A 22,540-nucleotide genomic window follows, 5' to 3' on the forward strand; every position below is an offset into this window, starting at 1 on the left:
TGCTAGAGGTGATTTTATTAATCACAACACTAAATTTGCTTTATAAGCCTTTTTCATGCTCAACTTGACACCTTAATTTATTGACTTAATATTTCGTTAAAATCTTTGCCAGCTGGATTCTTAATCGGAGTTCACCTTGTTTGTCCTTTCTGATCAAATTCACGCATTGATCCTATTAAAGGCTGGCATTCAAGAGGACCTCCTCACTTGACCTGGCAAAACAGACCACATCATCACACGCGTTTCTTTCTTCTTTTTTTTTTTTCCGGCTTCGATGAATCAATAATGATGGCTTACTTTAATATATGCAAATATTTGTTCAAAATTAGTCTTATCTGAGACGGCGAGTGCAAACAGCGGCAGGGTATTCTCACAGCAGTATCAAACAGAGGGATGGAGAAGCAGCTAATGACAAAGTCAACCAATGTCATTCCCTTATTGTTTTTGCATGCATAAACACACATGGCTATTTCACTTGTACCAGCAGTTTCCATGGCTAATTAAAATGCAGCCAGATTGACACGAGTCTACATTTAGACTCAAAATGACCTCGTGTTGTCAAGGATATACGGCTCCAGTTGTTGTTTTTCTACAAAAGTGCGCCAAACAATGGCTGAGGCATGTCACCGCGCCACATGTCTTTTTGCGGTCTTTAGGTATTGTGTTGGCTGCAGCAGTTACGCTGCCAGGAATGCATGAATACCAGTCTGAGCAGAGCCGTCATGGGAATTCATGAGAATGTAAAGTCCTCTGATTGGATGGAGGAATGAATGGATAGCATCATTGTTTGCGCTCACAAATGCAGAGAGAGTGTTTGTGAGGTTGTGATTGAGGGATGTGTTTCAGTGGTTGTGCATAAACACAGCCCTCAGTCATGTTCCGCAGATATATCATCATAATATCCTGCGTTTTAGTCTGATGGACTCCCACAGCCCTCTGCGGTGAACTAATGTGCCCCTCCATCAGCACCACCTGTAATGTTCCACATGTGCTCATTTGCGGTGATTTTAAACTGGGTTTTGTGGCGACGCGGATGTTGTTTCAGCAGCTCCTCCACAGAATTTGACTGTCCATGTTTTGGTCAGTTTGGTCAAGTTTGCATTCATGCTGCTTTCACTTTGAGCAGCATGAACTTGTTATTTGACGTTTTTCCACTACTTTTATAACATTCATTCATACATTGCTTTCAAGCTTCGGCCTACTATAAACCAATATCCATTACATTTAGCCAACTATGATCTGGCTATGATCCATTATCAACACTCAACTGTTGCTCGATGCCTTTTAGCTAAATATTTAGAGCAGTTATCCATTACTAATTAGCTGTTTCAACAATTTCCTAATCACTGTATTCCTCCACTGTGTCGCTGTCCTGCTCCATCTGTGGCGACAGCAGCAACAAGCCCATGCGCCAGTTGAAAACACTGCATGTTGGCCTGCCATGTTTTTGTTTACCCGCTAACCTTTCACTTTCTTTCATCACGCTCTCAAACCAAGACACAGGGAAGCTGTGACATCGCACTGATTGGACGGAAGGAAGTGGCTCCAAAATTGATGCCAGACCAGGATCAAAAGATTCCATATTTAAGCCTCAAAGGTTATGACACGGCCTACTGTTTCAGTGACTCACTGTTGCTGATTTCTGCACGGCAACATCCTGAGCTATTGAATAGGCGTTATTGACATTTCATCATGGAGAGCTGCCACCAACCAAGGAAGAACCTGCTGGCCTTCAGCAAATCTATTCTCCTCCATATTTCTCTCTGCAGGAGCAGTTTAAATCAGTTAAACATAACGACGATGAGCTAAATAACACCTTGTAGTAATTGACATAAGTGGAGGTATTATGCTGTTTGTCAATAAATGCCAATCACCTCACCCTGTGTGAGGAGCCTCGGTGAGACTGAATAAATCACAGAACTTAAACTGCACTCCAAAGAAAGACTTATTAAGCCTCTCCTCATGTGGCTGCCAGACAACAGTGATTTTGTCATTTAATTCCATTGTGATTATCCCGTGCCTTGATTGTCAAAAGCTCAATATGAGATTGATTAGCTGTCCTTCATTACGGGAAGTCACTGGCTGCTAGTGATGCTAAATTGTTTTCCAAGCTTTGGCTTATGAATGCAAAATACCTTTGAACGAAGAACACGGGTGCCAATCTGTGCTCGCCCAGTTGTTATATCTTGCACAGAGTCTCATTATAAAGCAAAGTTATCAGAGCACGCAGCAATTAAATAGGATCAGCAAATCCCACAAAGCCTTCTGAAGGCAGTCTTGGGTGATCCGGGGTGCACAGCTGACCGCTAGTGAGTGAGTAACATTCACTGCAATGAGGCTGACTGCTGGACCGCAAAGGATCATTTGTTGTAGTGATTAAAAATGTGTTTTACTTGATGTGCAAGAGACTGTTTGCAGGCATTACCCTAAAAATAAGAGTTTTAGTCTGTCAGTGATGGATATAATGTTCACGAGCACACAAAGCTGTTGTATGTTCTCACCAGAATAGCAACATCACCACAGAACACTCACTGATACACTGAATTCAGGTCATCTGACTCACATTGATGTAATATCTTTATAGGTGCTTTATTTGACAACATGTCCCATGATCACTATCTAGGACAAAGACTTATTCAGGAGGGGCTCATCTATCATGAATGTGTGTGTGTGTGTGTGTGTGTGTGTGTGTGTGTGTGTGTGTAAGAGTAGTGCACTGAGAGAGCGGGGGTGAGTGGATAGCTCACTTCACTTGTCTAATGTAGTAACAGCTACAAACCAACAGAGGTCACTTTTCAGCGTTTTCTATAGCAGATTCAATCATCACTGGTAAAAAAATATAAAAGTATGGACACATCCAAAGCTTGTTGAGTAGCCAGGAGCAACGTACACAAACAGATATTAGGTGTACCAGGTGCATACACTTACCCAGTCATACTCACCATGTCACAAAGCTGCTGCAGGTCAACAAACAGTCGTTTGACTGTTGGTTGCAGGAGAAGTAGAAGAAGTGTGTGTGTGTGTGTGTGTGTGTGTGTGTGTGCAGGGATTTTAGCAAACAACCAGAAGAGTTAACCCTCTGCAGAGAAGTGCTGTTTGAACACTTTCTCTATCTACACCAAATATGTTTCCTACATCTGTTGAGAGGAAACAAACCTGATCATCAACTGAGAACCCCAAAAACACAGATGAAGGTCATCACAAAGGTCACTTCAGGTGATCACTGCAGTGTGTGTGTGTGTGTGTGTGTGTGTGTGTGTGTGTGTGTGTGTGTGTGTGTGTGTGTGTGTGTGTCTGTGTGTCTGTGTGTGTGTGTGTGTGTGTGTGTGTGTGTGTGTCTGTGTGTCTGTGTGTGAATGGGTGAATGAGGGGCAAACTGGGTGAAAGCACTTTCTAATAAATGCAGTTCATTTACCACAGTAATAAGAAAAATGTGCTCATATCGATATTGATATACTGTATATTACAATATTGGCTTTTGTGCAATCCAATAAACAGCGTTCCACTCACACGACTTACATCGTTGAACTCAATAATTTTGGGAAATTAAACAATATGACTGATTATTTCAGCATGAGTCCCCTAAAAGTTGCATAACAATGACGCTGAGGTACCATGCTTTAGTTCTCGGAGTGGCTGGATGTGGGGTTACAGTGTGTGATGCTTGAGCATCCATGAAGATCTTTAGGAGCTGCAACTAGTGTTTTAAGCTGCTTAAGGCAAAAAGAGTAACTGGAAATCATGGTATTAGTTAAACTAATTAATCATTTAGCTTCTTTTTTCTTTATGTATGATATTTGTTTTCATGTTACAGTCAGTGTAGGTCCAAATTAGCAGTAATTACAAACTCTATATAACAAAATAATTCAGACTCTGGGCAGTTTGTCTGAACATCGAATTGAATAATTTGCTCCACATTTATATTTTTAGAGTTTTTCAATCATATGATACATTGTAAGGTTTTATTTTCCATGGCTTCAAATCATCAGTGTCACAGCAGCCGACAGCCTCAGAGGAGCTGCCCCCCAGCAGCCCTGCTCTGCTCTGACCTGGTGGAGTGGAACAACATTTAATCAGAGTCTAAAGTCCCTGTTGTGTTTTGTTTTATTTATTTTTTTGCAGATCTTAAGCCCCACTCCTCCGTTCTTTCCACTGACTTTACACACCTGATCCCCGTGACCTGAATGCAGCAGAGAGGGTGGTGATCTGGAGCTGGACTTCCCGTGTGCCACAGGCCAAACAAGATCAACTGCCCAGTGATCAGGCCCCAAATGTGGACCTGTGAATTTTTGCGTGAGCTGAGCGACTTGTCCTGACCCCTTTGCTGCGGATTAACAAATGTTTACACATGACACGGCAGTTACTTGTTTATTATTAACCCAACTTTTATATGACACAAAAACAGGACGTGTATTAATATTGAGCAACGGTCATTTGTCTTGAGCGATAATATCATTATGTAATCAGTGCTAACAGCTAGCGCTCACTGCATGACCACCACGTGCCAGGGGCTGGATTTGTGCCACTATCCCATAATGACACACTCTCTGAGACACACACCCGCAAATGAACACACAAAAACACACACAGTGATGGTGCCTCACGTGGGCTTGAGGTAGTTATAGAGGGCACTGAGTCCTCCTTGCAGCACCTCCTGGATAGGCTTGAGGAGGGGGTTATGAATAATATGAAGTCCTTTATCCAGCGGGTGGCAGGCCAACCTCCTGAGCCCGCTCAGTAGGTACATTTCCACCGGCACGTTTTGCAGGTCATTGAAGTCAACATTGAGAAGTTCCAAAGACTCCAGGAAGCACAGCGTCTTCGGCAGCGTGTGGATGCTGTTTCCCTCCACGATGAGGATCTTCAGGTTAACCAAGTCCTGGATCTGGTCCGCAATGGTCTCCAGGCGGTTGCAAGCCAGGTGGAGAAAGACCAGGCCCTTCATGCTGTAGACGCAGGTGGGGATGTGAACGATGCGGTTGTGGCTAAGGTTGAGTTTTGTCAGCTTGCACATGGTTGCCAAGCTGCCAGGGAGGCCTGTGATCTGGTTGTTTGCCAGGCTTAGTACCTCCAGGCAGGTGCAGGAGCCCAGCTCCTCGGGGACCTCGCTCAGGCGGTTACGGCAGGCGAAAAGCACTCGCAGCTTCTTCAGGAGGCCGATCTCGGGCGGGAGGCTGGACAGGTTGTTACCCCACAGGTTAAGGATCACCAGATTGTCCAGAGTGCCCAGGGCGGGGGGCAGAGAGCACAGGCAGTTCATGGACAAGTTTAGCTTCTGCAGTTCTCGGAGCTCCCACAGCTCAGCGGGGGTCCCATCGAGCCCCCGCATGGCCAGGCTGAGGGTGCTGTAGCCAAAGTGCACTGTGGTGTGTCTGCGGATCCTCTCAGCAGCGGGGGACAGGCTGGGCTGGTCGTCTCGCCCGGCACTCCTGCTCCTTTGTCTCACACTCAGCTCATTCAAATCCTTGTTGGAGGTACTGCGAGATTGCTTCCCACCCATCGTCGTCCTGTTGATTCTATCGCCTATAACAAGATGTCAGCATGCAACTAGCTGAATCACCAACATTGAGAGGCTTGCTAATGATAATGGCTGCTGTTTGGTCTCCGGGGTTCTTGAACGAGCCACACAGAACATGATCAGTTCTAAAGGTTGCTGTAGAAATCCTGATGTTTGGCAGCACTCACGCTGAATCCTGGCTGACTTCTTCTCACTGAGTTGAGTCACAGGCTGCTGTAACTGAGCACTCTGGGGGCTCGTGGTCTGCGTCTCCCAGACCAAGTGCCTGTCTTACTGGATTTCATTCCCCAGCTGGTCCTGTCACTTTGCAAGTCCACAGATAGCACCCTGCTCCTGCTCCACCCACTGCAGGAGGGCAGGGCTGGGGATGGGATGCTGTGTGAGCTCAATCAGCTGAGGTCAGTGCCATGATCTCATGGCCAAAAACACAGAAATACATCGTCGCTCACAGACGTGTCACACTGGTAGCACAACCATGTTTATCTTAACTTCACTTGTAATACATTGAAAGTGTTTCATATTTTTGTATTTGAAATAATTCAGATACTTCACATACCATCGCTGGCTGACTATAATCTCTTCTCACGTTTTGTTCTCGCGCTGGCCCCTTGAGCCTTTGTGCACAGTCTCTCGTCTCAACTTAAATATGGCACCAAGCCGGCAGCCATGAAAGCACTGAATCATCTCTCAAAAAAGTAACAGTTCTTAGAGGTATTAGTGGAACATTGTGCACAGACGTGTTGGTTCACTCTCGAATGCAAAAGGACGTGGGACATTCCAGTATATTCCCAGAAAACAGGGGAGAATCTCTCCTTAAGTAAAAGCATATGATGTGGTGCATTTATACTTTTGAATTAGTCTCCCTGCATGCCCCAGTATTTACTGAATACTTGTACTCTGTATGTGTGGTCATCAGGTCAGAGGATGGTGGAGATATCCCATCATGCATCTGCTGAGAAGCAGGTATAGCTCTTCACAGGCTTAAACAAACATATTTACACCTACATGCAATGCAGAGATCCCATCAGAGGTACTCTGCTTTTACTTCGCATGAGTATTTCTACATACTCCACTATAGTTCAGAGCAAGATATTGGACATTTTACTCCACTACATTTATTTAACAGCTTTAGCTCCTAGTTACTTAAGAGCAGTGTTGGGGAAGCTGCTTGAAAGCGTCGCTTTGCAAGCTACTTCACACACGAGGAAGATGAATTACAGCAAAGTTACACTAGTGGCATTTCTAGTTTGGTTAACTAAGACGACTTAGAAAAAGGAGCTGAAACTGTAGAAGTGTAGGTTTTGTTGATGGGATTTGTCACTGTCATAGATTTGCTTAAATATGGCCATGGTGATTCGTTCTCAGGCTCAGATTCATGTCCACATACCTAAACACCTCTGAGTAGGTTGATTGCCAGTGACTCCCAAAACGACACACATGACAGTTGGAGAGCACCACCAGACCTTCATCATGCTGGAACTTCATCTGAAATTGTTAAAATAAGCTCCATCTTGACCAGCTACCAGCAGTGAAATGTTGCTTACACATGAATGCATCCAGAATAATTACATCATGTCATATATGGGTCAAAGGATAGAGGGTGTCATATACTGTGTACAGATTGTAAAGCCCCTTCTGGCTAATTTGCAATTTGTGACATTAGGCTTTATAGATTAGACTTGAGTCTAACAGGAAAAACAAGCGTGACAAACTTCAGAAAGAGCAACAGGACAGCTCGCTCTTACAGGACAGACAGTCATGCAATAGATGTCAAATGTACAGAATGTAGAGGACAGCATGTGACTGAACTGCTGCCAACAGTCCTTCATATTAATGATGCTTCAACTCTTAGAAAGCTATTATGAGACCAAGTCTCCATTGTCATTTTTCTTCTAAATTATATTTATTTAATATATTTGATTCATTATTGTATATAATTTGGTTTCTAATTACTTCTTGAATAGCTGCAATAACTGCAATTTCTCTTCGGGATTGATATCCATCCATCTGTCTGTCTATCTATAGCAGTATATAAACATAGTAAATTGTTTATAACATGAGGACATTTTAAGTGTCAAGTACAAGTAAATAAACACTCAAAAAATACCTTATATCTGCTTATAACATCACAGTGTGTTATAAACCATTTATTAAATGTGTATATGCTGCTGAGAAATGCTAAATAGGGGAAGCTATGTAAAGTGTGGCCTTATTCTCTGATAACTAAAACAATAAAAGATGTAATTCTGTTAAATTAGGACAGAAATTGACTTTTCAAAATAAACATTATTTTCATTCCTATTTACTTCATGGCATCAAGGAGGTGTCAGGTGATTAGCGTGTTTTTTGCAACAGGAGAGGTCTACATTTACAAGCTGTGAACACGTTATATAAATGTAAGGGGTGTAAATGGGAGCTTGGACTTGATCCACTTTCCCCGACAGCCTTACAGAGTCTGACCAGGACTTAGTGCAGCCTTAGTCATCATTCTTCTCCCACTCCAGTAATCAAAGTACTTGGATGACAGTTAGCAGTGATATCCAACTCTGGGGACTCGGTGGCTGTGCTCTGAGCATGGCTACATCAGCACTTATGAATGGCAGGTTGAATCATGTGTTTGCTGAATTGGACGCGGGAGATGGGGCTGTTGGGGTGCATTGCCTGTTCAGGCAGCTGCTTGTGCAGCATGTCTCATCTGGACATTTTTTTTAGTAAATGTTAACAGCTTCAAATCACAGTAACTTTGTGTAGAAAGGGATTTCCAGCTGACGAGACAAGTCTTGATGCAGCCCTCAGTGTTTGGGAGATCTATACTGCTGATCTTGTGCATATGTGTACCACGCCTGGTTTCACAAACAGCAGGATTGCTATATCCTGCCATCCTCTATTTACATGAAAAATGACACCTCAGCTGTAACCGTCACAGCACAACCCCCCCTCCATGTGCAAACACAGGCCCGGAGAGACTCAGAACACATGCTGTCAAATATCTAGAAAACCACCGGCGTCATATGCATACCCTTCATTATGGGTTAACCGTAGCATTGAAATACCTGGAAAAAGCTCAGGCAGATGGGCAGACGGAGGGCGGGGGTCGAAGAGATATTAGAAAGGTGGGCGGATGAATGGACAGAGCAAATAATGCTCATTTCTGTGACAGAGAGATGTCATCATGACATACCTCTCTAAAACACACCATTGCCTGGCACTCCATCATGATCTTGTGAGGCATGAATCTTCATTAAATCCTCCTTTCTTCATCCTGTGTATGCTTTTTTTTTTTCTCCAAATGACTTTTCTCCCTACAACAGATGTGTAGAAACAGCTTGAGATTTAAATTACAAGAAAATGGGATTTACCATTCCTCTTGCATTCACACAACACCTTAATACAGAGTCCCATTAGCGCCAAATGAGGATGAGTTATTCACTCTGAGAACAGTTACACCCTCCAGTCCTCAGGGTGACAAAAATGATCTCATTTGAGAAAGCTCATCTGGTTATGTGGCACAATAATGACTCTGGATGAGCTACCTTTAGAGACTCAAGTTCAAGATATATACCATTATCACTTGTTCATTACTGTGGAGGCTTCTGGCGATGACAGATGATATATGGCCTTTCTGCCACAGAATCTGCCCTAGGTGTCTCTGTCCTGTTGAAATGTAAGGAGTACCTGCCAAGACCCGAGGCTCTTTAGAGTCTATATTGCAGACACATTGCTCCCTGAAGCCAGCACTCTTATTGAAGAATATGTTCCCTCTTTAGACGGAATACAAGACAAGATCAGACCTAAAAGACAAGAAATATGCATTTTGCAAGCCTATTGAGTATTCCAGACAAAATTAGCAGCATGAAATGGAACAGAGCATGTGAACGGAGGTGGATGGCGAGCCACCTGAGCTGATAATCGTCTATTATTCAGCAGGTGCAGATGTGAATATTCACACTACTGGACACTTTCCACTTTCCATTTGTGCACGCTTACGCATCCGCCAAGCTAATGGAGTCTGTGGAAGTGGCCGTGCGTTTTTGTCAAAAATTGGGGATATGTCACACATTTGAATTACCATCTGGAAATTGGCTGCAACACTGCTCTGCTCAAACCTCCAGGTGACACAAAGGATCTACTCAGCGATGCAAATGAGTGGGGAGGAAATTTGAGGGAGTGTCCAACAAGTCTGCTTGGAGGCTGAATACGAGGCCAAGAACATTTCATTTCTATGTTTCAAATGTTCATTTATTTACCTGATTGGACACACCGTGGTCGCCCCTGGCTGGTTGTGCAAATTGTCACCACAGAAATTATCACATAACAAGGCAGTTTTAACATATTCAAGCCTACTTTGAAGACAAATTGCTGCTAAAAGAGCACAAACACAAATTCATTACCATTCTACATACTTCTTAGAATATTTTTCACCCCCCTATCAACTCTAACTGAAGCACCTCCACTGAGTATCTTGTAATCTCCTAATCTCTCTCCCCAGGCCACACGGCAGGTATCTGTAGTTAGATCTGTGGTGAAGCAGCCAGATTCATCTTGAGATAAACTGGGACAACATGATGAATAGATAATAAAGGCACCCAGGGGAGAGCACTATCCGGGTTAACTCCACTGCATAAAGATACCATTTGTAATGATGGCTGGAATCAACAGGGAAGTGCGGTGAGCAAAGCTAACTGGGCTCCAAAGTGACCAAATCAGTCCTGACTTTGCTGATGCAGCAGATGGGGAGTACAAACCAATTGTGGCTGTGACAACAACAAGCAGGGTGATGAAGTACCGCCGAGCAGCCTATCTGGGTCTCACCTGCTCACAGCCGCCGCTATAGGCTACTGAGTGCTGAACAAAAAGTGTAGTTGTAGATTGATCGTGATGAGCTAAACTGTCAATGCTTTGGGATGGCAATGAGGTCAATCTGTTTGGAGCTCAGGCGCTGACTTCGACGCTGCCTGAAAGCTCACCAGAAACCCACAATTGATAACAATGAAGATCTCCTCCGAAGCTGCATTAGATACAGAGTCTGATGCCAGCTAATATATGAGGCATTTACTGTGTGTGGGTTTGTACACCAGACGCCATGTGGCTATTCCCCCACTGGGCACCTCAGACTGCTCAGGGACTGTAGTGTCAAAAAAAACTTCAGCCTCAATAAAGAACCTCCAACTTTTACAGGAGTATGTATAAGGCTGAGTTGGATACAAGCAACCCTTTAAACAATATAAAACAATCAAATCAGAGACAAAAACAAAGCAAGGCAAATCTGCGAGAGAAAAAATTCAGCGTGAAGGTTTGTTCTCTGCTGTGGAAATAGCAGTAACTCATGATCCACTTACCGGCTTGATTTGGAGCTTTCAGTCACATCTAATGGACAGGGTTTGCTCATTTCACACAGTCATTATCATGACTTGTTTACACCTGGGTGATCTGACCGCGAGTGGACAGCTCTGCGCACAGGTGTGACAGTACCCAAGATGCATTGAGGACTCGTTGAGATCTGCTCCCTCAGACCACATGCAGAGGTGGTCTTGGTTGGATGTGGCCACATTCCTTTAGCAGCGCCTAGGAGAATGTGTCCTAGACCACACTGAAGGACCCTCTACTCAACTTTGTCGGAAGTATAGGAGGAAGCCACAACAACAGGCACAATGGACTCTCGTGAATGGAGCACACATGAAACAAGCTGATTTCTGTTTGTTCCAAGGTCTTTGCAAACTTCTGGCCAACTCAACACAGGCGGCGCATTGCTGCCTCATGCCAACAACACATTTGGTCTTTGAAAACAGGAAAGCACTGTTTATTTGCATATAAAGCAGGAGAGTGAGATCAGATCCCAAAGGGTCACTTGAGAAGCATGTGGAGCTGCATTTTAATGCCAAGTGTCAACTGACATATTTGTGATCGGCTCACCCAAGAAGGAAGTAAATGTCAGGTGTGAACTGGATCCACATGGCTTCAGTTTGAAGAATAACTCGAATAAGTGCTTTTACTTTTAAGCAATGGTAACATTTTCCAGCACAGTTAACTAATTTCAGACTTAGCCTTGGACTGAAATCATTCAAAGAGAGCTGATGAAGCCCAAACATGAGTATTCATATTTCAGCACGCTGCTTAGGTCAACAGCAGGAATGTACCGTGATACCAAACGTCAGGCAAAGGAAAAATGAGCTCAGCCATTGCATGAAAGTAAGTGACAGTTCATATCAGTATGAATACAATCCAGAGGTCAACGACAGCAACTGCTAGACATTAGCAGGCTGAGGACACCAGACATCGCCTGCAGGCAGATCCGGCACAGCTAGCCTCGAAGCTAACTGATACTGCCAAGCATGCAAATACAGACTGATGAGGCCGAAGACATTGACTCACAATGTGCATATTAGCACAAGCAGAAAACAGCTTGGTGAAGTGAAGCTGTGAGTTGAGTCAATTTTATTTATAGAGCACAATATCACAAATCGCAAATATGCCTCAAGGGGTTTTGTAATCCTTGCACCCTCAATTCCAACGAGGGAAAATTTGCCAACAAAACTCTGACAGCGGAAAGAAACAATCATCATTGTTGAGAGTAAAGCATTAACTTTGGGACAAGTCCAAACAACACAGATAGGACACTCAGTTAGGGGCTTGACTTACGCTGCATGGCTCCATTCATGATGCATGACCATCGGATCTGTCTGGGCCCGCCTGGTTCCAGACCACTGAATTTCTGCCCCCATCTCAAGTCAACACATACAAAAATCAGTCTGATTCTCGGGCTAATCCTGAAGTGTCATCGTCAGCCTGTTGACAGCTGAGCCTGCTTATTAAATGCTACATATGTGGTGACAGCAGAGAGAGTTTGCATTACAGGGTTTGCACACGAGCAAATGAGCAGTGCAGCAGCAGCAGGACAGCAGAGCAAACGGGGCGAAGGAGCACTGGCAGTTTCAGTTTCTGCTTATTGCAAAGTGTGTGTGTGTGTGTGTGTGTGTGTGTGTGTGTGTGTGTGTGTGTGTGTGTGTGTGTGTGTGTGTGTGTGTGTGTGTGTGTGTGTGTTGTGTGTGTGTGAGAATGTCATGTGAGTCACAAGCAAGCGAGCTGTCTGTGAGACTTTGGTGGCGTGTCAGGTGTGGCGCAGAAACTGACAGTACAGTCTCATCACAAGTTCTGTTCATGTCAACAGACCTTGAAACAATAGGATCTGACAAGCTCTGCTCTGGAAATTAGGATGCTTGCCATCACTGCCAGCAAGCCATAAATGTTTCATGTGGTGCTGATATGGTAATCATTGGATCCCTACAATGACACCTTGTGAGAGTTGGATAACGATGGCTGTCTTTCAGGCCTGTGTGACTCTGGACACAGTCCAACAGCTGAGGCACAGCCTGAAGTGTGAATCTGCCAGTTAAAAAGTCTCTGTGTCCAAAAAGGTAGATGAAAGTCTCACAGATGAGCGAAATAAAGGTGCATCGGGTGTCCTCCAGGCATCATGCAGACATACCGACCGGCTGGTGAGAGATGCCACCCAAATGCATTCCTCTGAGTTAAATATGCATTCCGTTTCATGAGGTTTGCGAGTGGGCCCAGGTGCCCGTTGGTGGCACAGACCCAGCTGGAGGATGTGGCTGACTCGCTCCGCTGGCGCTCAGGCTGGCATACTAACAGAGCCAGGGGTGCTTTCACAGTGAGTTGAAAGAGGCTGGCGCCGGTGGCCACGCACCCAGGGTTCAGAAACACGAGCTCCAGCTGCACGTCCACTAGCTCGCACAGCTACAGAAAATAGGGGCTAGAAAGTGAATTTCCAACCTGCAACACGGCTCGTGACGAGAATATCCATCTCATGACATTAACAATCACGCACAACGCCGCCGCCGCCTTAAGCACACCTCCCTGTGGCTGCACGCAAGATTCTTTGAGATTAATTGTTGGGGTGAAAAAAAGACATTTTCCAATCACAAGGGATGAAGCAATAAAAGGCCAACATGTCTAAAAGAGCTTAATGTATTATTTCTCTGAGGCTCGTGTAAGCCTTTTATTAAAGTGAAACAATCTTGTCAGACACCTGTTGTTCTTGCATGGGGGTATTTATTGTTGGCCTGTGTCAGCACACTGTAATCCCCAGCTAGAACATGGCTGTATTACCAGTGTGACCTATTCTTGGTCATCATAATTTCCTGAGGGGGTGTGTGTGCGTGTGTGAGAGAGAGAGAAAGAGAGAGAGAGAGTCAGAGGAAGTGACAGCGTTCATGAGCATGAGTGTGTATTTGTGTGTGTACGGAGTGATTGCAGGCACCCATCAGCCATTTCAGTTGAGCTTTTTTTTTTTTTTTTTTGACACCCAATGTCATGCAGAACAAATCGCCTATTGCTGACACCAGTGATTTCTTGTCTCCACCGCTGAGAAGTGTGTGTGGAGGCAAAACAGTTGGGTCTTACTGACGGGGAGTTGGACAGTTCTGTGATTAAGTAGTAATGGCCCGGGACGTGACGAGGAAACAGGGGATTTCAGTGGTCACAGGGCTAGAAAAACCGCACACCCTTGGGTTTATGGGCTATTTTTGAGAAAGCGTATAATTATTTCAGGAGTTTTGCTCCCAAACTCTCTCAACTGGCTTTTAAGCTGTATGAAAAATTCTGTTTTACAGACTGCATCCTCGGTATTTGTGAAGACGGACCCTCTACATCTCACCACCTGCTTTGAATTCCAGTGTCTGCCTATGGGCTTAACCCACTAATTGTGGCCTGAGTTCCTATGGTATTGTGGCATGCCTGTGGTTTGGTTTAAGGCCACAGTTATATTAAGAACTGGGTATTTTAACATCCATAGTGGTGCACACTATCAGCTCAGATAATCAGGGATGTGTGCAGTTTGATTTATGTGTGAGGTTGTTGATGTACAGTGTCGTAGGGGGTTGTAATGCACAGATTGAGAAACAGTGCTGAGTGAGTTTGAAGATGTGAGTTTGGAGATGTTTTGGTGGGAATATTTGAGCACATAGGAGCAGGCACCTGGTACTGTCAGTGCTTCCTGTGAGATATAAATGGTGTTATGAGGACATCTAGTGGACGAGCAGGTGAATGAGACTTTTCTACATCTAATATTGGTAATATTGGATTTGAGAATCATAGTAGACCTGTGGACTGTGTCTGTGCTGTGAGCTCATTGTGTCCTTATTGAACCTGCAGTTCTCTCATTCTGATATTATTCTGTTAATACTTCAAATGTCCCCAGTGCTCAAAGCAAGTTTGTAGTGTAAGTCATCGTCTGGATTTCAGAAATAAGGTCAGAAACTGCTCTTTGTGTCATTAAAAACCCCCAGATTCCCAGAAACAAGACAAAGGACCTGACCTCTGTGGCAGCGACAGTCATGTTACTGTCATGAATGTGGTTTTGATCAACTTTGTGTTGAGCAGTTTACTGCAGCCTACTCACCGGTGAGTTTCCAGTGAAGTATTCGGATCCTTCATTTAGTAAGTAAAAGTCACTGGTGGGATGCAAAAAAGTACATTCACTGAAGTACTGTACTTGACTACAAATTTCAAAATGTAAGAGTTTCTAAAATAATTTAAAAGCTCAGAAGTATAACAGCCATGCAAGCAAAAAAAAGAAGAAGAAGAAGAAGAAGAAGTATCCATCATACTGAATGCCTTATTCAGTGTTTTGATTATAAATATTTCATATACCATTGGTAGTATATAGATAGATGCAGGACTTTTACATGTAACAGAGTATTTCTACACTGTGGTATTGCCACCTTTACTTTACACATGTAAAGGTTTTGAGTACTTCTTCCACCATTGTCCATAATTGTCCTATGATGGCTATTGCTATGAAGGTTGCGATACATAGTAAGTTTATATGCATCATGTATCCCTCTGATACGTCTAGAATATTTTCAGTAGGCAATAACAGCAATAATGTGTGTCATTCATGCTTTTATAGTAATATTATATTAGGCTCTGTCAGTGTAATTGTATATAAGACTACTATATAACCACCATAAGAAAAGTAAAATCAATTATATTTTATTTACTATTCTATATATACTCTTGTGTGTTTCTAGAGGTCATTACATAATTGGTACAGAGTGTCCGTGTTAATAGTAAAAAAATAAAAATGTCGTCTTCATTCGCTCAGCCAGCCCAGTGTTTCTGCTCCCTGACCCTGTACACATGAATGACATTGCAACCGACCACCCAGCACGTCATAATGCGTCTCACAACCAATCACATTCCAGGACGCTCGCCCAGCCGCTTGACGAACTCCCATCTCATCCAATCAGAGTTTTACAACAGGCACCAACGCCCGCCTCCACCCCGCGTGTAGCCAATTAGGACGGAGCAGTAATTACTAATTCATTACATCGCAAAGGGGAGTGACGCAGTTATTGTAGATCTTTAGATGCTCCATGCTTTCTTTATATGACCCGAAATAACATTTTATTTTCAATCCGCTGAAGTGAAATTCCTCATTTTAACAACAAGTAAGAGGGATTCCTGCTGTCTCCTGGCGGCTGTATGTCGAATCTGTGCGCCCCTTGAATTTGGATGCCATTCCGGTTGGAGGTTGCGGTGGACCCCGAGGACTAGATGCGATAACCAGAACGAGATATGCCGCAGCCGAAATCACGAAAAATCGCCATCCTCGGGTACAGATCCGTAGGTGAGTTCCGACCCGACGACATGCCGAGGTGTGGGGGTGGGAGGGTGGGAGGGATGATACCTCAAGGGCCTCCTCGGGTGTGACGCTGGGCTAAATTTCAGCGGCCTTTCGGGTCAATTTAAATCCATTACCGGAGCGCTTTACGCCTCCTATAAGAGACTTACATTGTAGAGAGCGGCATCTCTGAGCGCCACCAGGTGAGACGTGGCCCTGTGGGTTGTGGCTCAGGACGGAGATTTTTACGATAACCAGCCTCCATCAGTGACCCTAACCCTGGTTATCCGGCGCCATGCTCTGCGCGAAGGCCTGGAGGACCACCGGATTTGACGCATTTCTGTGCGGTTTGTTCTACCGCATGTGAAGCCGCAGAAGCGCAGTTTGCGTGCGGTGGATCAGGATGTTCAGGATGGCAAGATGGCACAGATAGCGCGACTGAAGGCCCGGCCAGCATACCAGCACTAAACCCTGTGATAGTCCAGGACTTGTGCTCATGGTTGACTACTCAGATACATCCCCCATAGTGACACTATAGGATGCGTATTGTCTAATAATAAATATCTGTGTATTATTGCGTAACGTGCGTATGATTATCAGCCACTGATCTCTCAGTTTGTGTCATCTTTATGCTGAATGAGCCACAGTGCCTGATTGAAGCAAACCCATTTTATAAACTTCTGACATTTTATTTCCACGTTTCCAGTGATTTTCTGACACCCAAACGTCCCCTGTTATTAATACTCCTTTGTATTTTGCAGGAAAGTCCTCCTTGACAATTCAGTTTGTGGAAGGCCAGTTTGTCGACTCCTATGACCCGACAATAGAAAACAGTAAGTGTGGATTTTGCGGTCCGTCGCACCTCGATACACGAGCAGGGTTTCCCACAGGAAGCGGTTCAGTGGAAGTGGTGAACCGCTCAGACGCTGGTGCGTCTCTTAGATGACAGCTTAAACTGTAGCCACACTAAAATACAACGGCTCTGTTCATTGGCACCCTTTTTCCCGTCATGTTGTGTTTTATAGAAGCATGAGTGCATTTTTAATGACCTCAGCAGTCCTCAGGCAGCGTGGTCCACCTCTGCTGAAGAGCCCTGAGTGAGCAATACATGTCTCTGTAGTGCAGGTAGGCGATGTACAGGCTGTGTTATCCTTTGACACTTTACCGTTTATACACGCGTAAACTTAAGTTTGGTTATCAGGCTCTCAATTATACAGTCAAGCGTAGTTATTTTTGTATATACAGGACAAAAAAAATGTCTTACAGCACATGAACTTGAGCTCTGATCAGGAAAAACCCCCCCTAGAAGACGTCAGATTGGTCAATATGGTTGAAATGATTATAAATGTTTGAATCCTCATCATGCCGTTCGCTTACTTGGTGCTTTCAACGCTTTCAGCTCCATCTTGTGGCCTTCCTCAGAGGATGGAGTCAGTCAGTTGCCATGGAGGTGGTTTAGTTGTTATCACATGACCTGAGTTTGGAGTAGCGATCACATGATAACAGGTGGTTGTATATCATGATGAGCTTTTCAGGCAGAATATACGACAGCTCTGCAGCTAATGATTATTGTAAGGGCCGATTAATCTGCCAGTTACTGTCTCCATTTTTTTTTTTTTTTTTTGGTGTAAAATGTCAGAAAATAACAAACAATATCCGTCACATTTTCCCAGAGTCCATTGTGGCATCGACGTATTTTCTTTTTTGTCTGAGCAGTCGTCCAAAAGTCAGGAATATTTCATTAGCAATGACACAAGACAGAGAAAAGCAGCACATCCACACACTGAAGAAGCTGCAACCAGAGAGTATTTTACAATTTTACTTACAAAAAAATACGAAAAACAGACAGAAAAGTTGCAGATTTTCAGTTAATCCTTGTAGCTTTAATAAAGTGTGACATCTGATACCAATATTATATCATTAAGCAGCTAATGTTTCACATTTTACTCATTCAGATTCATCACACCAAACTTGATGAACAGAAAGTGAAATACTTTTCCTCTAAGTGTTTGATTTTGTCATCTTTTCCATAAACAAAGCATGTTGTCATCACTGTGGACATCTGAGCCGTGCGTCCTTGTAACTCTCGAGCACGATGTCTCTGAAAGAAGAAGCATTATGAGGCTGAACTGCTACCCGGCGGGGTGTAATGTTCCCTTGGAACCAATGTGTCCAAACACTACACCAGCTGATTTCACCAGTTTTCCACACTTCCAATTAGAAAGAAAGGGAAACTTTCTTCAGAGGAACTTTGGGGAAATCAGCTGCTGTAGCGTTCGGTCAGAATTAACCCTCGTGCTGCTGAGTCTGGTGCTAAAAGCTTGGACATCGCTGGCTTAGAGAGGAGACAACATCAGTCTCCTCAACACACGCATTTCCAGAGATCTGAGGATAAACTTTCGCTGTAGGCTGTTTGTATTTTTCCCGACGTGTTCGCTCACATATCACCCTGCGTTTCTCCACCGTGTGGTCTGCACCTATAAATAACCTCCGCATGGTTAACATGAAGTGAAGTGTCAGCGTTACCAGCGAGATGCTGCAGGCGGTGCGATCCCTCAGTCCCGCTGTAGACGAGATGACCCATCATCCAGGAAGATATTGACATTTCTGAACTCACTGGATCCATAACTGGGTAGTCTCTCATATGTCTCAAGACCTGCACACAAATGAAGATACAGTCAGCTGTGTAGTACTATATAGTAGGCTGTGTAGTACAGTATATATATATATATGGTGTTGTATTCGCCGTCAGCTTGTCATTTCTGTTGACTAATTGATCTTTTCTTTTAACTGCAGCATTTACTAAAATGATCACAATAAATGGACAAGAGTACCACCTTCAGCTGGTAGACACAGCAGGACAGGTATGCATTAGCATTAGCAGTAGCCGGGTTATTGATTTTTATGTAAATATGTGTCGTTCTGATGATGTTCTTTCACAGTTTGCTGTTTTAATTCCTCCCATCCCAAACCTCAGACCGCGCATGCTAATCTCTCCATCTCCCGTCCCTGCAGGACGAGTACTCCATCTTCCCGCAGACCTACTCCATAGATATCAACGGTTACATTCTGGTCTACTCAGTCACGTCTAATAAAAGGTATGCTTTCGCCTGCCTGGTTTCAAAGCAAACAAATATACACGATGCGCACAGTTCGCGAATGCTGAAGATGAACTCTACCCTGTTTCCTCCAGCTTTGAAGTTGTACAAGTTATCCATGAAAAACTATTGGACATGGTGGGAAAAGTTCAGTAAGTATTTATTTTTGCCGTCCGAGGCTTTCCAGGACGCGTGTAATATATCATGCGTAAATGACAATGTGCTGTTGACTTTTCCCTCGAATGCAGAGTACCAATTATGCTCGTCGGAAACAAGAACGACCTACATATGGAGCGGTATGTCCTAACGCACACCTTCATTGCACATCACTGTAGATACGAGGTACACACGGAGTGCACAGTAGCCAGTTTTAGTCATAATTTCTTATCATTTTGTAGGCTTTTGATAGCAGCCAACATGCCAACATATGACACTCAGGCACATTTCTACCAAGCGAGCGTAGTTCTGCTTGTCTGTGTGCGCTACACCGTACTCAATGGGCGTTTGCAAGAGCAGATTTCTTATGAATTAAACTCAGTGGGTTAGAAAACAGTCGACTCTGCAGCCATGCTGTGAAATATTTATGTGTTTTATTCTAACTGACTGACCGGCCTGCTGTCACTGAGTGTGTGTTTTTTTTCTTTAGAGTAATCAGTTGTGAAGAAGGAAAAGCATTAGCCGAATCGTGGAACGCTGCCTTCATGGAGTCCTCAGCTAAAGAGAACCAGGTAAGAGCCGAGGCTGCGGAGAGCGTAGTCAGCACCAGGTGTTCGTGGCTTATCTGTTAAAATACCCAGTACCCAGTTAAAACGGCTCTGATGCCAGAATAAGGCCAAAAAAGTAGTTGTTATTCTGACAAAGGGCTTCATCTCATTTTAAGTTAGAACCCTAAAAGGGGAACTGCTCTGATTGTACACATCAACTCATCCTTACTCATTATGGGGAAGATCCTCTGAACAGTTGTATAATGTCCTCTGTGGCTCTGAGGGGAAATTTCCAAAAGAAATCCAAAATAACCCCGATGATGTCATCAGTCCGCCGTTCCTGCGGTTCTAATTGTGGACCTACGTTTTTAGAAAATGGTTTGTCTGTGTGTGCTGTGAACACTGTTGGCTGAGTCCTTTGGTAGTTAAGTGTCGTTTCAATAGAAACTGCAGAAACTTTATTATTAAAACAAACTTAAAGTCACTGAGAGTCACCACAGGTGTTGCAAATCAACTAGGACCGAAAGACAACTCTAGAAATTAAGGCTGCTCTAGTTAAAATTTTGACGCATGTTAACAGTGGATCAAATAACTTTGTGCAATGCAAAAAGGAAGTCAGAATTATTATCCTACTCTGCAAGGCAGGCAGCTGTTTTCAGCAAAAAAGCCCAAAAAACCCACAGGACGCTAGCGGCACAGCAGCAAACTGCACACAGACACAGTTAGCGGTTAGCACAAAGGAGCATTTGGCAGCTAACAAACCAGATACTCACCTCAGGAGCTGGAGAGGAAACCACAGCTCCAACCATATTTTAATATTTGACTTGCATCCATCAAGCTGGACTCCAAATTAATGCTAATTTTCTCACAAATCTTTTGAACGCACAAATAAGCCACCGCTTGCTAATGAGTTTGCTATGTTAACTCGAGGATAATATGTCAGTGTTGTGTTTACAGCTTGACGCGCTGCAGCCCAAAAAAGTCATTTCGTGCATGTTTAGCGATGATTCAAAGGTTTGTGCACCAAAAACTCCAAGTTTCGCTTTCATTGTCATTCAGGGAGAGGCTACAGCTTGGCCGCCGTGAGCTTAAGTAAACCCCAAACTCACAACACAGACAAGAGGAATCTGTTTTTGAAACCCTCCTTTTTTTCTGGTGGATATATTTCCCAACATAGCAAAGTTTCATATTCAGGACGGCTGTTTATCCGCTTCAAATCGAGTTAGCAAACAACAACAACGCCGCCTCTGTTGTGCCCGAAGCCGGCGAGGCTCCTCTGGATGTCGTGCGTGCTGCTGGAAAATTCAAAGTGGTGTGACTGAGACATGTGACGGCGTCCTGTATGTGTGTGTGTGCTTCGCTCTCTCTCCCTCAGACGGCCGTGGAGGTTTTCCGGAGGATGATCCTGGAAGCTGAGAAGATGGACGGTGGCGTGCAGCCAGGAAAAACGTCCTGCTCCATGATGTAGAGCCACCCAATCAACACACAGGACACTGCACTGGGATATCCCGTTACTTGAAGGCTAGCTGCCAGTTCTCCTCCACCTCAGCTGACTCCACCCCTCCAGGGTCCTAAATATCCAATACTGTCTATTTATGGCTCTGATTCCACTGTTATTTATCAGTATTTCCCTTTTGTCATCCTCTTTTTTCTTTGTGTGTTTGATAAAAAAAAAGGATGAATGGTGGTTCCCTTGTCTTACATTCTCCACAATCCTCCCTTCCTCCATCTCTGTGCTCGGCACTGATGCAAAACACAGAACATCATTTGGGTGTATCAGAAAAAATGTTTTCCCGTGCTCGGTAGTGATGACAGCCATAAGGCCGGAGATAGCAGTGGCTTCATGCATCTTAGCTTCTCATTATGCAGCTTCCATATAGGCTACGAGCCCTAGTCTGTTTAAATAACAAGAGATGAGAGAAATGTCATGTCAGCCACGCATACGCTCTGAAAATGGATAAGTAATCATGGACGTTTCTTCTGATACATCACCAGCTGTTCGGTCCCTCCAGTATACAGCTCTTTTTCTACTTCATCTCCACGCAGTACCCACTTCTCTGTCCCTCAGTTTGTTTCATAGCAGTTACTGTCAGCCAAAAAAAAAAAAATCTGCATCCATTTTCTAATGTTGAAAATGTTGTACAAATGTTTTTGATTGTAATCATTAAAGCAAAAAGTGGTTATGTAAAGCGCCCTGCTTTGAGTGTGGCTTATTACCGTGTCACCCGGGAGGCAGGGCAGCTTTTTTTATTCAGCGCCTTTCAAAGAGAGTTCAGGTTGCTTTACAGAAGGGTTGAAGAGAGGGTAATGAACACAGCAGATATATAACTTGAAAAGGATGACATAAATCAAGGAGGCTGCGGGATGAAAGAGTGTGGTGGATAATGATCTAACTCCTTTCAGTGTAAACCAATGGAGAACATCAGATTCTTTTATTTCCTGAAGCTTTGCTCAACCTCTGTGTCACATAATAACCAAATGCCGCTTTTCCATGTCGTCCTTGGAACAGTAATTAGGCCACTAAGAGATAATCTGAGAGGGTTCAGTATAGTGTCAAACAGTCGGAGATGTATTTTTC

At 43.9% G+C, this 22,540-nt stretch overlaps 2 protein-coding genes across 2 annotated transcripts; one reads left to right on the forward strand and one right to left on the reverse strand.

Moving 5' to 3' along the window:
* Positions 1–4,600: 4,600 nt before the first annotated feature.
* Positions 4,601–5,500, reverse strand: LOC139339384 (leucine-rich repeat-containing protein 30-like). The gene has a single exon (XM_070974975.1). The coding sequence runs from the start codon at positions 5,498–5,500 to the stop codon at positions 4,601–4,603; it is 900 nt and encodes a 299-aa protein (XP_070831076.1).
* A 10,356-nt stretch (positions 5,501–15,856) lies between these two features.
* On the forward strand, positions 15,857–22,151 carry LOC139339188 (GTP-binding protein Rheb). The gene is made up of 8 exons (XM_070974685.1): positions 15,857–16,166; positions 16,922–16,993; positions 18,957–19,024; positions 19,176–19,258; positions 19,354–19,410; positions 19,507–19,554; positions 19,905–19,986; positions 21,338–22,151. Exons 1-8 carry the CDS (start codon positions 16,115–16,117, stop codon positions 21,428–21,430), a joined length of 555 nt encoding a protein of 184 aa, XP_070830786.1. The 5' UTR covers positions 15,857–16,114; the 3' UTR covers positions 21,431–22,151.
* Positions 22,152–22,540: the final 389 nt, after the last annotated feature.

Source organism: Chaetodon trifascialis, chromosome 11, assembly GCF_039877785.1.
Source record: "Chaetodon trifascialis isolate fChaTrf1 chromosome 11, fChaTrf1.hap1, whole genome shotgun sequence".
NCBI lineage: Eukaryota > Metazoa > Chordata > Actinopteri > Chaetodontiformes > Chaetodontidae > Chaetodon > Chaetodon trifascialis.

Excerpts from the sequence above, each read along its gene's own strand:
- LOC139339384 (XM_070974975.1), bottom strand. The coding sequence starts at position 5,500 with ATGGGTGGGAAGCAATCTCGCAGTACCTCCAACAAGGATTTGAATGAG.
- LOC139339188 (XM_070974685.1), top strand. The coding sequence starts at position 16,115 with ATGCCGCAGCCGAAATCACGAAAAATCGCCATCCTCGGGTACAGATCC. Across the intron at positions 16,167-16,921 it reads CCTCGGGTACAGATCCGTAG|GAAAGTCCTCCTTGACAATT; the intron begins GTGAGTTCCGAC and ends TGTATTTTGCAG. Across the intron at positions 19,555-19,904 it reads AACGACCTACATATGGAGCG|AGTAATCAGTTGTGAAGAAG; the intron begins GTATGTCCTAAC and ends TTTTTTCTTTAG.